General features: G+C 37.1%; 1 protein-coding gene across 3 annotated transcripts in view; it reads left to right on the forward strand.

Moving 5' to 3' along the window:
• Window positions 1-12,425, forward strand: part of Gpcpd1 (glycerophosphocholine phosphodiesterase 1) — a 58,063-nt gene that overhangs the window by 20,253 nt on the left and 25,385 nt on the right. For all 3 annotated transcript variants that reach the window (XM_050134093.1, XM_050134094.1, XM_050134095.1), the window contains 3 exons: window positions 1,239-1,280; window positions 4,694-4,817; window positions 11,733-11,964. In XM_050134093.1, the coding sequence (XP_049990050.1) occupies window positions 1,239-1,280; window positions 4,694-4,817; window positions 11,733-11,964 (398 nt within the window). The remainder of the gene's footprint in view (window positions 1-1,238; window positions 1,281-4,693; window positions 4,818-11,732; window positions 11,965-12,425) is intronic.

The following is a 12,425-nucleotide window of genomic DNA, read 5'->3' on the forward strand; positions in this document are numbered from 1 at the left end:
CTTGACTGTGCTATTCTTTATATTCAGAGGCTTTTTTAAATTCAATTTTCAATGCCAAAAGTAGTATTTCTTTTCATACAAGTGTTTTAGTTCACTTGTCTATGCTGAAAATAGATCTTGACACTCATTTTACAGACACGAAACTACTTGTATTTGTGAATTGACTCTGTCTAAGAAGTACATGTTTTAGTTCCTACAGAAGATCAAAATTGAGAACTAACAACTGGTTGTGGGTCTCGTAGCTTAGATTAGAAAGTGGTGGGAGTTTCTGCTTTGCCCTCTTTAAGGGGCACATCTTGTTAATAGATGTCTCATTCCATCCGGGTTCTTTTTACATGCTTTAATATATTTTTTTTATTTGATATATTTGATAGTTCTTACAGCAGCATCTTTAGAATTACAACAATTGCATATTGAAGTTGAAGCTTAATGAGAATTAAGTATTTTAAAACACAGTTTGCATTTGGATGCATCTTGAAGTTAAATATATTTTTGCGTTTGAGAAAGATTTTATTTCTATTCTCATAGAAATTATTGTTTTGCTTTTTGAGGAAGGTGGTGTAAACTTAAAAGCGATGTGTAGTCCGCTGGACAGCCTTTAGGAATCACCCCACTTATTTTAACAGATGCTTCAGGCTGCTTAAAGTTAGCTGAGGAGAGTACTAAGAAGAAAATGTATTTCATGTGTTACTAGACACAGCTTTGCAGCTTTTTTTATGTTCTTGAATTGTTAGTGAAGGGCTGTGCTAGCACTTACTCTGGGTAGCTCTCCACAGCTCTGTATGTACAGGTAAGTGGATGCTGTTTATAAAGCTTTTGGCTGGCTGCAAGAATGTTGGGGTTTGAGGAGATTCACACCTTAGCTAATTTATGAATGTGAACCACATAAAAATAAGTATTTTAATTGTGCCAAGACTGTTGCAAGGAGATCTTGTCCAACAGCTCTGTAGGCTCATGCATGGTGGGTGCTGAGCTTTGTCCCAGTCCTCCAGGACACCTTCCCAGGACCTTGTCTCTCTTTGTGAACAGTCCCTCAAGTCTGTAGGGTCAACACTGCTTGCTAGCCTCCTGAAAGGGAACGCTTTATCCAGGGCCACTATAAATAGGCTTATTCACTTTAGGCTACTTTATGTTATAGAATTACCATTTTAAGCAGTAAAGTAAAATTCTCAGTTGTTCATTCATTCTGTGGACATCATGAGTTTTTAACTAGGCTTCTTACTTTCCTTGAATTCCAGAAAGTGAAATCATTATTGATGACGGACAATTTGGAATCCACAGTAAGTGAGACTGAATTTTTAAAACATTTATTGATATGATTAACCTGTTGCCTTAGCATATCATTGGAAATAGCATAACATACCGAGACAACACAATGCATGTTGAAAACAGAAAAGTATATTCTGTTAAATCATAAATAGCTTCAAGGCTTTGCTTTTAGTGTTTGGTCATTTCAGATTTATGAGCTTATATAATTATAAATAAGTATACCTGGTAGAGGAAGTGGATATGCTAATTTCTCGATTTGGTTAGGCAGGGTATATATGTTTTTAATTAATGAGACTATACCCTTAAATTGGCACAAATACTTTTAATATTTATTTATTTATTTATTTATTTATTTATTTATTTATTTATTTATTTTGTATACGATATTCTGTCTGTGGTGTAAGCCAGAAGAGGGCACCAGACCTCATTACAGATGGCTGTGAGCCACCATGTGGTTGCTGGGAATTGAACTCAGGACCTTTGGAAGAGCAGGCAGTGCTCTTAACCTCTGAGCCATCTCTCCAGCCCCTACAAATATTTTTAAAATTAATATATATTATTAGTATTAAAGTATTAGCATACCATTTCCTTTTAGCATTTATTATGTAGAAAATGGTTCTAAACATTTAAACAGGTAAATGTTGCTTCTAGGCTAAATTTGTATATTTTGTATGTTTAAATAATGTGTTTATAGCTGGGCGGTAGTGGCACACGCCTTTAATACCACCACTTGGGAGGCAGAGGCAGGTGGATCTCTGTGAGTTCAAGGCCAACCTGGTCTACAAGAGCTAGTTCCAGGACAGGCTCCAAAAGCCGCAGAGAAACCCTGTCTCAAAAAAACAACAACAAAAACAAACAAAAAAAATCTTTAAAAAAGTAATGTGTTTACAATAAATCCAGACAGCCAGAATGTTCTAGTAATTATGGCTAACTCTTCAAAAATTAATTTATAGTAAAGTTGAAAATTTCTTGTCTTCAAGATACATTTAAAATATTTTTAATTTCTGCTCCAATTAGTACTTTATCCTCAGAATTCAAACTTTCTCTAGTGGCTGGAAGTCTCCTGGTCCATCAGACTGCCATGTTGCCTTGTCTTATACTGGGTGCTGTACCTGAGCGTCAAACGTGGCCTGACTCTGAACCAGAGATGAGTTACTGGTGACCAGTGTGCTTTCCTGCCAAGAATGCTCTTTAGAGAATTTACTATATTCATTAAACACAGAGGCTGTACATATCCTTTGGCTGCATTTGAAAAGGAATTAAACCTTTCCCCATTATTTCATTATGAAGTATATTATCTTAGAAATAATATAGTCTAAAATGTTTGGATAGCTTTAATGCTTACTTGTCCTATTATTTACAAAGTATATTTATGCTATATTTTTTAGAACTTTATAGAGAATGGTTTTGTTGTTGTTGTTTTGTTGTTTGTTTTGGGGTTTTAGTTTTTTGAGGTAGGGTTTTACTATGTTACCTTGGCTAGCCTCGAACTCCATAGAGCTCTATCTGCCTCTGTGCTACCACTCCCAGCTAATATTATTTTATTTTTGTGTGTGGATATGTGTGCGCCCACGTGCACCTGTGTGTACATGGGGCCAGAAGAGGGTGGCAGAGTCCCTCAAGTGGGAGTTACAGGTATTGTGATCTGTCTTCTGTGGATACTGGGATTGCAACTCAGGTCCTCTCTAAGAGTAGATGTGCATTTTCTCCAGCCTCCAGAGAATAGCTTTTGTTTTTCAGCTATAATATATGACATAATATCTGTCATTAATTACTTTTTATGGTTATAAGTTGCAGCATTTCTGTCTTTGTCTCTATCTTCTTTACTTCCTAGTGTCATATTATTTTCAGCTTTAGTTAGTTTTCAGGGTGGAAAAGCATTTCTTTGACTTTGTCCATTTTATGAATAATATTTGAATTTTGAAGATTTTAAGACATTCTTTTTGTTTTGTTTTTTTTGTTTGTTTGTTTGTTTGTTTGTTTTGAGACAGGGTTTCTTTCTAGTTTTGGAGCCTGTCCTGGAACTCATTCTATAGACCAAGCTGGCCTTTTGATTTTTTTTTAAAGATTTATTTATTAATAATGTATACAGTGTTCTGCCTTCATGTATGCCTGCAGGCCAGAAGAGGGCATTGGATCTCATTATAGATGGTTATGAGCCACCATGTGTTTGCTGGGAATTGAACTCAGGATTTCTGGAAGAGCAGCCAGTTCTCTTTAACTCTGAGTTCTCATCTCTCCAGCTCTTCTCCATTTGATTTTTTTTTAATGCCTGTTGGTTTAAAACATTAGGTTGAAAACAGCACCACTAGTATTTATGAAAATTTTTTACCTTTATTAGTAGGTAACTTCAGGTGAAGTAGTATTAACAGAATGCTATTACACCATTTGTTGTGGTGACACATATTAGTGGGAGAATCAGAGCTGACTCAGTTTGGTTCTTCTCGTTTCTCAAGTCTTCAATACAACTTTCATGGTCAGTTTTAGGTGGATATGAAGCCTTTCAAGTTTTGCTGTTTGTTTGTTAATTATTTTTAGACCAGACTGACCTCAAACTCAAAGATTCTCCTGCCTGTGCTTCCTGAGTGCTGGGATGGAAAGGTGCCATGTCTAGCAATAATGTCTGTCTGTCTGCCATCCATCTAGCCATTTATTTTTCTTTCTTTTAAAAAAAAAATATTTATTATGTATACAATATTCTGTCTGTGTGTTTGCCTGCTGGCCAGAAGAGGGCACCAAACCTCATTACAGATGGTTGTGAGCCACCTATTGGGTGGGTATTGAACTCAGGACCTTTGGAAGAGCAGCCAATGCTCTTAACCTCTGAGCCATCTCTCCAGCCCTCTGGCTATATTTTTCTATTTGAGACAGGTCTCTTACTTACTATGTAGCTTTGGCTGTCCTGGAACTAACAGACACCTGCAAGCCTCTGTCCAGAGTCTTCCAAGGATAAAGGTGTATTGCTGGCTGGGCAGTGGTGGTGCACACCTCTAATCCTAGCACTCGGGAGGCAGAGGCAAGTGGATCTCTGTGAGTTTGAGGCCAGCCTGGTCTACAAGAGCTAGTTCCAGGAGCCCTTCCCCCACCAAAAAAATTAAGGTGTGTACTGCCATGCCCGGCCTATAATGGCATTTCTTATAGATTTACTTAATTTACTTGAGTTTCTAAGTAGCCAGTTGTTAGTAATCATTTAACTTTGTTTCTCTAACTTCAAATGAAAGTTCCTTTTCAGTGGTGATACATTCAAGATTACTCTTAATTACAGTTAATTTATTAATTACAATTAATTTGGGAAACGAACTAGAATTTTATAATCTCAGTGTATTGAAATATTAATGTGAACTAGAGTTTTTAATACGTATTAAACTTAACTGGAGTGCTTAAAAGTGTGTAATTGTATTATCCTTTCTGTTTATCCCACCAGATGGTGTTGAAACACTGGATTCTGGATGGCTCACATGTCAGACTGAAATTAGATTGCGTCTGCATTATTCTGAGAAGCCTCCTGTCTCAATTACTAAGAAAAAATTCAAAAAATCTAGATTTAGGTATGACTATGTGATTTTATTACTTAGGCCATTTATTTTTGCTATTAGTGTGGATTTCTCACCTTTACATTCTAGGGTTCTCAGATAGTGAACTATTTTTTCCCCTCAGATTGCTGCTGTTACACATATTTATATTAGTTTTTAACTCTTAAATTTGCAACCAGAAAAATTTTCTTTTGTAAAATCAAGTTGTTTCTAGGCTTCTGTATTTTGTAGTTTCTGTCAGTTAACATTTTTTTTTTTACTGCAGGATTGCTTTAAAATAGACAAAACAAGTGTTTTTGTGGTGAGAGGAAATGCCTTTAGAGCCCAAACTTTGTTGTGACCTCGTCTTTCCTTCATCTTCCTCCTTTTCCCCTCCTCCCCCTCCCTATTTTAGGGGATAGATGGAAAAGCTTTGCAAAGATAGTTAAATTAGTTTTGTTGTTATACCATTGACCATAAATCTGAGTAAGCTGGCTTCCTTAAGATATAGTCTACCTTGACTCTTGACATCTAATCTTGTGATTTTGGAATCAAGAATTCTAGGCTTTGTAATTCTAGGTTTTGTTATGTAACAAGCAAGCTTTTCTGGTATATCAAGGCTGGGTAGAAATGCCCATTTGCAGTAACTGGAGACCTTGACATCTTTTTAGTATAATTCATAACAATATTATACCCTATAAATCTTTAGTTATTTATTCTCATTACCTAAACATGTTATAATACATATCCCAATCATAGGTAAGAAAAAGTGGGTAGCTGCCGGAAACCTACTTTGATGGGAATGGTCTGTCAGTTCCCAAAGAGGATGTGTGGGGTTGGGAGGGGGTAATTAACGTGATCAGAGGGAGAATCAGGATGGTTGCCAGCAGCATCTATTGAAAAAAGAACACACCTTTTATACTCTAAGAGTTGCACATAGGATTAAATTAAAGGGGATGTGAGATCAGAGATTGAGGAATCTAGCATTGATCTTGATAGTAGACACCAGCTCTGTGTTAAGGGAAGAGCCACAAGTTCCTCTTGCCAGAGATAAAAAGAGTAATTTTATTTGTAGCTAGCAGTAACTTTCTTCAAGTTCGTTCCTGAGGGACTGGGGACTCCATCCAGGTGCCTGACCTTGGGGAAAAGGACTCCTGGGAACAGACACTCCTACAGTTAAAGAGTAATTTACATTTCTCTAGGGGATTAGTACTGAGCTGTCCCTAATCCTGTCCCTTTAGGTCTTGCTATTACTATATTGGGCTGTTCCCCTCCTACACTCCTGAAAGGGAAGGAGGTCCCCAGTCTTGGTCTGAGAATCCTTCTGATTTCTCCATACTTTTCCCCTTGATGCCCTCGGGCTGTGGACCTTCTGACTTGTAGGCATTTCAGCCTTGGGATCAGGTGCCTCTAGAAAATTTCTAACTTTCCTGTTCTTTGTGTAATTAGGAGGGCATGATAGGATTCCTTGTTCTGAGGTATCAAGTTTGTTTTTTTTTTTTTCCAGAGAATTACTTTGTTTAGAAAGGCTACCATTATTCACATTTTCATCCTTTACCAAAGCAGAAAATTCCCCAAAGGGAAAGACATTAATAGTGAGAATTGTTAAAAATGAAAGTAAAAATGATGGTAAAGTGTGATCTGCAATGTCAAAATGCGGGAACTTTGTCAAGCAGTGGTTGCCTTGTGGTCCATTCCAGGTAGCACTTTAAACCCCATATATTAGCTGTTGTGATTAGAGAGAATTTGATATGTGTGCCTTGTCTATTTGACTTCTATTTTTTAAAGTAGTCTGCTATGTATAATTAAGTTTTTGTTTAGAGATTGTTTTAAAAAGAAGGGAAAAGACGCTCTTTTGGGGGGATCATTGTGTACCCAAAGTGGTCTTAAACTGCTGCTTCAGCCTGCTCAAGTGCACAGGATTTGAACATGCACTAATCTGCAGAGTTGAGTGAATTGTCTCACTAGACTAAGGTTTTAGTTCACTTACTAGGACTTTTTTCCTGTCCTTCATTTAAGAAATAGTTGATGTTGGGGGTCTGATTTTGATGAAAATTAATACTGTATCTTATACCATTCTTATTTATATAGAAGTCATTTTGAGGGGTTTTATTGCTACTTAGCTCATTAGTCTTTAACTGAAATATTTTCTTACAACTCTATGTAGTTGAACTCAACAAGTTAAATGATTTATTTCTTGTTGAAATAAAGTACATAGTTAGAAATAGGTGTCTGCCTGTTCTGGTCATTTTTTTTTACCCAAATTTATCTTAGCCATAGACTTAACCATAATGGGTTAGAAAACAAGTGTCTATAATGCCCTCAGTAATTTTAAAACTTGGCATAGCTTTTGCATTTTAAGTAGCAACAGACAAGCATCTCGGTAGTAAAAGTTTTAAAGATAGCTTTCTTTTTGTTTGACTCATCCATAAATAGAAAGTAACAGTGCTAACTTTGTACTGGATTACAGCATTATATAGCTGTTTGTGAAGACATCCTTTTTCTTTTGTTCAATTACAGATCCCTTTCTTTTAGACTTACTTCCCCTTTTAAATGGTTTTCTTGTCTTCTCGTTTCTGTACATTCCTGGTTTCTCCTGATGTATCTATCTCTCTGCCTGGTTAATAGTTGTCCACAACCATTCCTAAGAGTTTACTTTCTGAGAGGAGATGATGTTTTTTGTTTTGAGTTATTGAAATGTAATAGTGTAATGCCAGAACAGCGTTATTAATAATCTGCATGTTTGGCTGATCAAGAAGACCTCAATTATATGGCTTACAACAGTGGTTGGGGTAGGAGCTTATACAGAGAGAGCAGCCCACACTCTATTATTTGTTAGATTGCATTTAAATCTAAAATGCTCCTTAGCATGGGTGAGGCCCTAGGTTCAATTCTCATCAAGCAAAAGCAAGTCTAGAATAAATTTTTTTAATCTGTTACATTCTACAATAACTTGCTCTCTACGTTAGTAGTACTTAATTTGATTAATTTCCATTGGTAGAAGAGATTATCCTAGCCTCAGTATACTTTTTGGCATTAAAAGTTTCTGCAGCTAATTACCCCTCCTTAGGAGTAGACTAGTCTTTTTTTGATTTTTCGAGACAGGCTTTCTCCGTAGCTTTTGGTTCCTGGCCTGGAACTAGCTTTTGTAGACCAGGCTGGCCTCGAACTCACAGAGATCCGCCTGCCTCTGCCTCCTGAGTGCTGGGATTAAAGGCGTGCTCCACCACCGCCAGGCTTAGACTAGTCTTTATGGCCTGTGGTTTGGGTAGTGGTTTTTGCTATGAGGTTTATTCCAGATTCTTTGTTTGATTAGAAAAGTGGGTTGGTTCATAAGTATATACATGCAGATAATGTTCATGCAAAGAACCTCAGATTGTGGCTCATGTCTATAATCCTAGCATTAAGGAGGCTGAGATAGGAGAATTACTCTGAGTTTGAGGCCAGCCTGGGCTACATAACTAGTATCAGGCCATCTGAGAGACATAGTCTTACACATTGTTTCAAAACAAATGAGAAAAATAAAAAACAAAATATTTATATATACACAAAGTGATGTTGCTGTAATACTTTTCTTTGGCAGCTACTTTTTATAAGCTACGTGGATTATCACTGTGGTAGAGAGGAGCATGGCAAGTGTTCTATAGACAGATATTTGTCCCACTTCCCAGCTCCCTAATAAACTCCATATGGAGCTTTATTGATGCCCAGTATCCTTTTTGGGAAGTAAATTGGTGCTGATAGGAGCAAATGTGTCTCACTGTCATGAAAAGCCTTATGCTATTAAGACATTTTTTAAAAATATTTATTTATTTATTATGTATACAATATTCTGTCTGTGTGTATGCCTGCAGGCCAGAAGAGGGCACCAGACCCCATTACAGATGGTTGCGAGCCACCATGTGGTTGCTGGGAATTGAACTCGGGACCCTTGGAAGAGCAGGCAATGCTCTTAACCTCTGAGCCATCTCTCCAGCCCCTATTAAGACATTTTAAATGCCATATTTTGTAGGTCTTTGAAGTATTTGAAGATCTAAAATATATCCCTGTATGATCTTGAAAACATGACTAAGTTTGGTAGATATAGATGACTATTAATCTGTATTTATTATCCTAAATAGCTTTTAAGGTTAAAACTTCAACCTTTTAAAATGAGTTGCATAGGTATTATACCTTAAACAAGAATAGAAATATATATTATATATATGTTTAATATATATTTATATATTTAATTTAATAATATATATTAATAATAAATTATATTATTTTCTGTTCATTGGTGTGAAGGTATCAGATCCCCTGGAACTGGAGTATCATATAACAAACATAACCTTACATTTGTATCTATGCAAAAATCCATACCATTATAAATTATTTGAGACTAGTGTGTTGTAGAATATTATAAGATGTTTTACATTAGTTTATGGTGTGGAACATTTGTTTAATGATGCAAAAATGTATTGCATTCTTTTATGTTACATTTGTTTAACTCTGTGATGCTGTGTTATTTTGCCTCCCAAAACAACTGATTGGTTAGTAAAGAACTGAATGTCCAGTAGCAAGGCAGGAAAAAGGATAGGCAGGGCTGAAAGACAGAATAAATAGATGAAAAAGAGGGATTGGGAAGCAAGAGGATCTAGGAACAAGAAGAGAAGAGAGGGCAACACCAGGGGCCACCCACCCAGCTACACAGCCAGCCACAGAGTAAGAAGTGAAGAAAGATATACAGATATAGAGAATGGTAAAAGCCCAGAGGCAAAAGGTAGATAGGCTAATTTTTTTCCCTTTTTTTTTTTTTTTTTTTTTTTTTGGTTTTTCGAGACAGGGTTCCTCTGTAGCTTTAGAGGTTGTCCTGGAACTAGCTCTTGTAGACCAGCTGGCCTCGAACTCACAGAGATCCGCCTGCCTCTGCCTCCCAAGTGCTGGGATTAAAGGCGTGCGCCACCACTGCCCGGCTTAGGCTAATCTTTAAAATAATTTATTTAACCTTATTTTCTGTTCATTGGTGTGAAGGTGTCAGATCCCCTGGAACTGGAGTTATAGGCAGTTGCCAGCTGCTATGTGGGTACTGGGAATTGAACCCCGGTCCTCTGGAAGAACAGTCAGTCCAGTGCTCTTAACCAATGATCCATCTCTCCAGCCCTAAATGGAATAAGTTTTTTTTTTTTTAAATGCCTACAAACAAGTCAAGCTAAGGCCAGGCATTTATAAGTAATAAGACTCTGTGTAGTTTATTTAGGAGCTGGGTGGCAGCCCCCTAAAGGAGTAGGGAGAAAAAAAAAAACAACACTAGTGGTTTAAAAATAGATTCAAATTAGTGACAAGTGGGAAATGACAAATGAAATGTTGGCATCATCACTTTTTTTTTTTTTCCTGAGATAGGGTTTCTTTGTGTGTAGTTTTGAAGCCAGGCCTAGAACTTGCTGTGTAGACCAGGTTGGTCTTGAACTCACAGAGATCACCTGCCTCTGCCTCCCAAGTGCTGGGATTAAAGGCACATATGTACCACCACTGCCTAGCAGCATCATCACTTTTTATTTTGATAAAAATGTCTCAATTTGCAATGATAAAAAGTAGACTTAACAATCTACCTTTTTATCTCTCATTTCTATACTCTAATCCCCTTTTTTATCCTTCAGAAAGAGATCCTTGAGTTTGCCCGCTTTGTTTAGCTTTTTTCCTGACCATGACCAATTATAGCTTGTAACCAGTCTCCCTAAATGATGACAAACATCTATAGCCCATTGACCGAAAGCCACCTACCCCACTTCTTGGGATGTGGGCGTCATGTTTTCTAGATTGCTTTCTGTTGCCTGAGGGATATGGCATCTTTAAGAGACCCTGGGGAAGTTGGGGTAGCAATCAAGTGCTGGGAGAGCTAGCTGTAACTTTTGTTGTCCAGTCTCTGTGCAATGGGAAAGTGCAAGTCTTGACTGAAGTAGTCTTTGCGGCTGGGCCATTTCAGCAGCAGCCTTGAAGCTGTTCTGGGTGCGGAACTCTAACGTACTGCAACAGAGCCATTTTGAGAGGCTGGGTCACCTGGGCTACCCGTTTTCATTGGTGTCTGGTCCCTTGCTCTGAAAATACACAAGTATGTGATGTGCAATGTATACAAATCAATTAAAGGTGATTTCTTGTTTTACATTTGGTCAGGTAAAAGGCATCTGTGAACTTTGTAAGTCCATTTGGACTGTTTAATCAAACTAATATAAATCTATCCATGCTGTATGAAAAGATGGCATGTAATAATAAGTCATGAGGATTCTGTAGCCAGTAAGATCATGTCTCATCTCACAGCTGTTCCCATGTAAAGGATTTACACATCACCTGTCCTATAATCTTTTTGATTTCCTATCCCATATCTATAGCCAAGATACTCAGGAGGTTTCTCCCAGTCAAATTTGATTTCTGGAAGGAATTCACAGGCTTTTGTTTTCTGTGGAAACAAAAGGCAATGACTTGTTTTTCATTTTGGTGTTAGGACATTTTTAAAATATATAGTTAGTTAATTTAGCAGTTTCCAAAATTCAGTGTCTCTTAGCAGCTGTTGTTTCTTTATATATTAGCATTTAAATTCAAAGTTAACAAGATACCATATAGGATCCAGACACCCTGTGTATTTTCCATCTTTACATGTCCTTTTGTTGTTGTTACTTTACTCCCCCCTAAAAGACTTTCTTACCTAGTAGATTTTGGTTTAGTTTGTGCTTTTGAAATCAATTCATCTATCATACCATCTACCTAAAATGAGATCTCCTAAAAGGAGTTCTTGCTCTTTGAAGGCTAAGAAACTGAGAGCAAGCTATAATTGATATTACAGTAAATAAACCTACAATGTGGATTGTCTAATATGTTTTTGCTATTTGAAAAACACTATAACTGTACTTATGTATATTCTGTGATTTTATTTTTTTTCTTACTGGGTTTTATTATTCACTCTTCTCAATACAGGGTAAAGCTTACACTAGAGGGTCTGGAGGAAGATGATGATGATAAGGTGTCTCCCACTGTTCTTCACAAAATGTCCAACAGCCTGGAGATATCCTTAATAAGTGACAATGAGTTCAAGTGCAGGCACTCACAGCCAGAATGTGGGTATGGCTTACAGCCTGATCGCTGGACTGAGTACAGCATACAGACAATGGAGCCCGATAACCTGGAACTCATTTTTGACTTTTTTGAGGTGAGTAGTTGTTTCAGTGAGGAACTAAGCAGAGAATTCAGGTATGAACTTACATTTGTATATGGTCAGATTTTGCTCTTTAGGAAAACTTAGTGGAGCAGAACAAGCAACTTCAGTAGAATTATTTTTAATCGGGACAAGATGTATGTGCCTATTTAAGTAATATAATATAAAACCTCCAAAGACCTTTCCATGGATTGAGTAGAGAGGGTAGAAGTCAGATTATTTTATTTTTTTTCCCTAACAAGGCCTTTTGTAGCCCTTTCATGTTGACCTCTAACTCAGTATGTTGTCAGGAAGGATCTTGATTATAGACATGGGCATCTATGCCCAGTTTCTGTGGGGCTGCAAATGGGATCAGGTCTTCATGCATGCTAGACATTCTCAACTGAGCTACATCCTCAGCTTCAAATGTATTTTTTATTGTAACAAGTCACTTTGATGGTAGGTTTATTTTATAA

Source organism: Alexandromys fortis, unplaced genomic scaffold, assembly GCF_014885135.2.
Source record: "Alexandromys fortis isolate MF-2015 unplaced genomic scaffold, M_Fortis_MF-2015_v1.1 scaffold_6, whole genome shotgun sequence".
In the NCBI taxonomy this organism is placed as follows: Eukaryota; Metazoa; Chordata; class Mammalia; order Rodentia; family Cricetidae; genus Alexandromys; species Alexandromys fortis.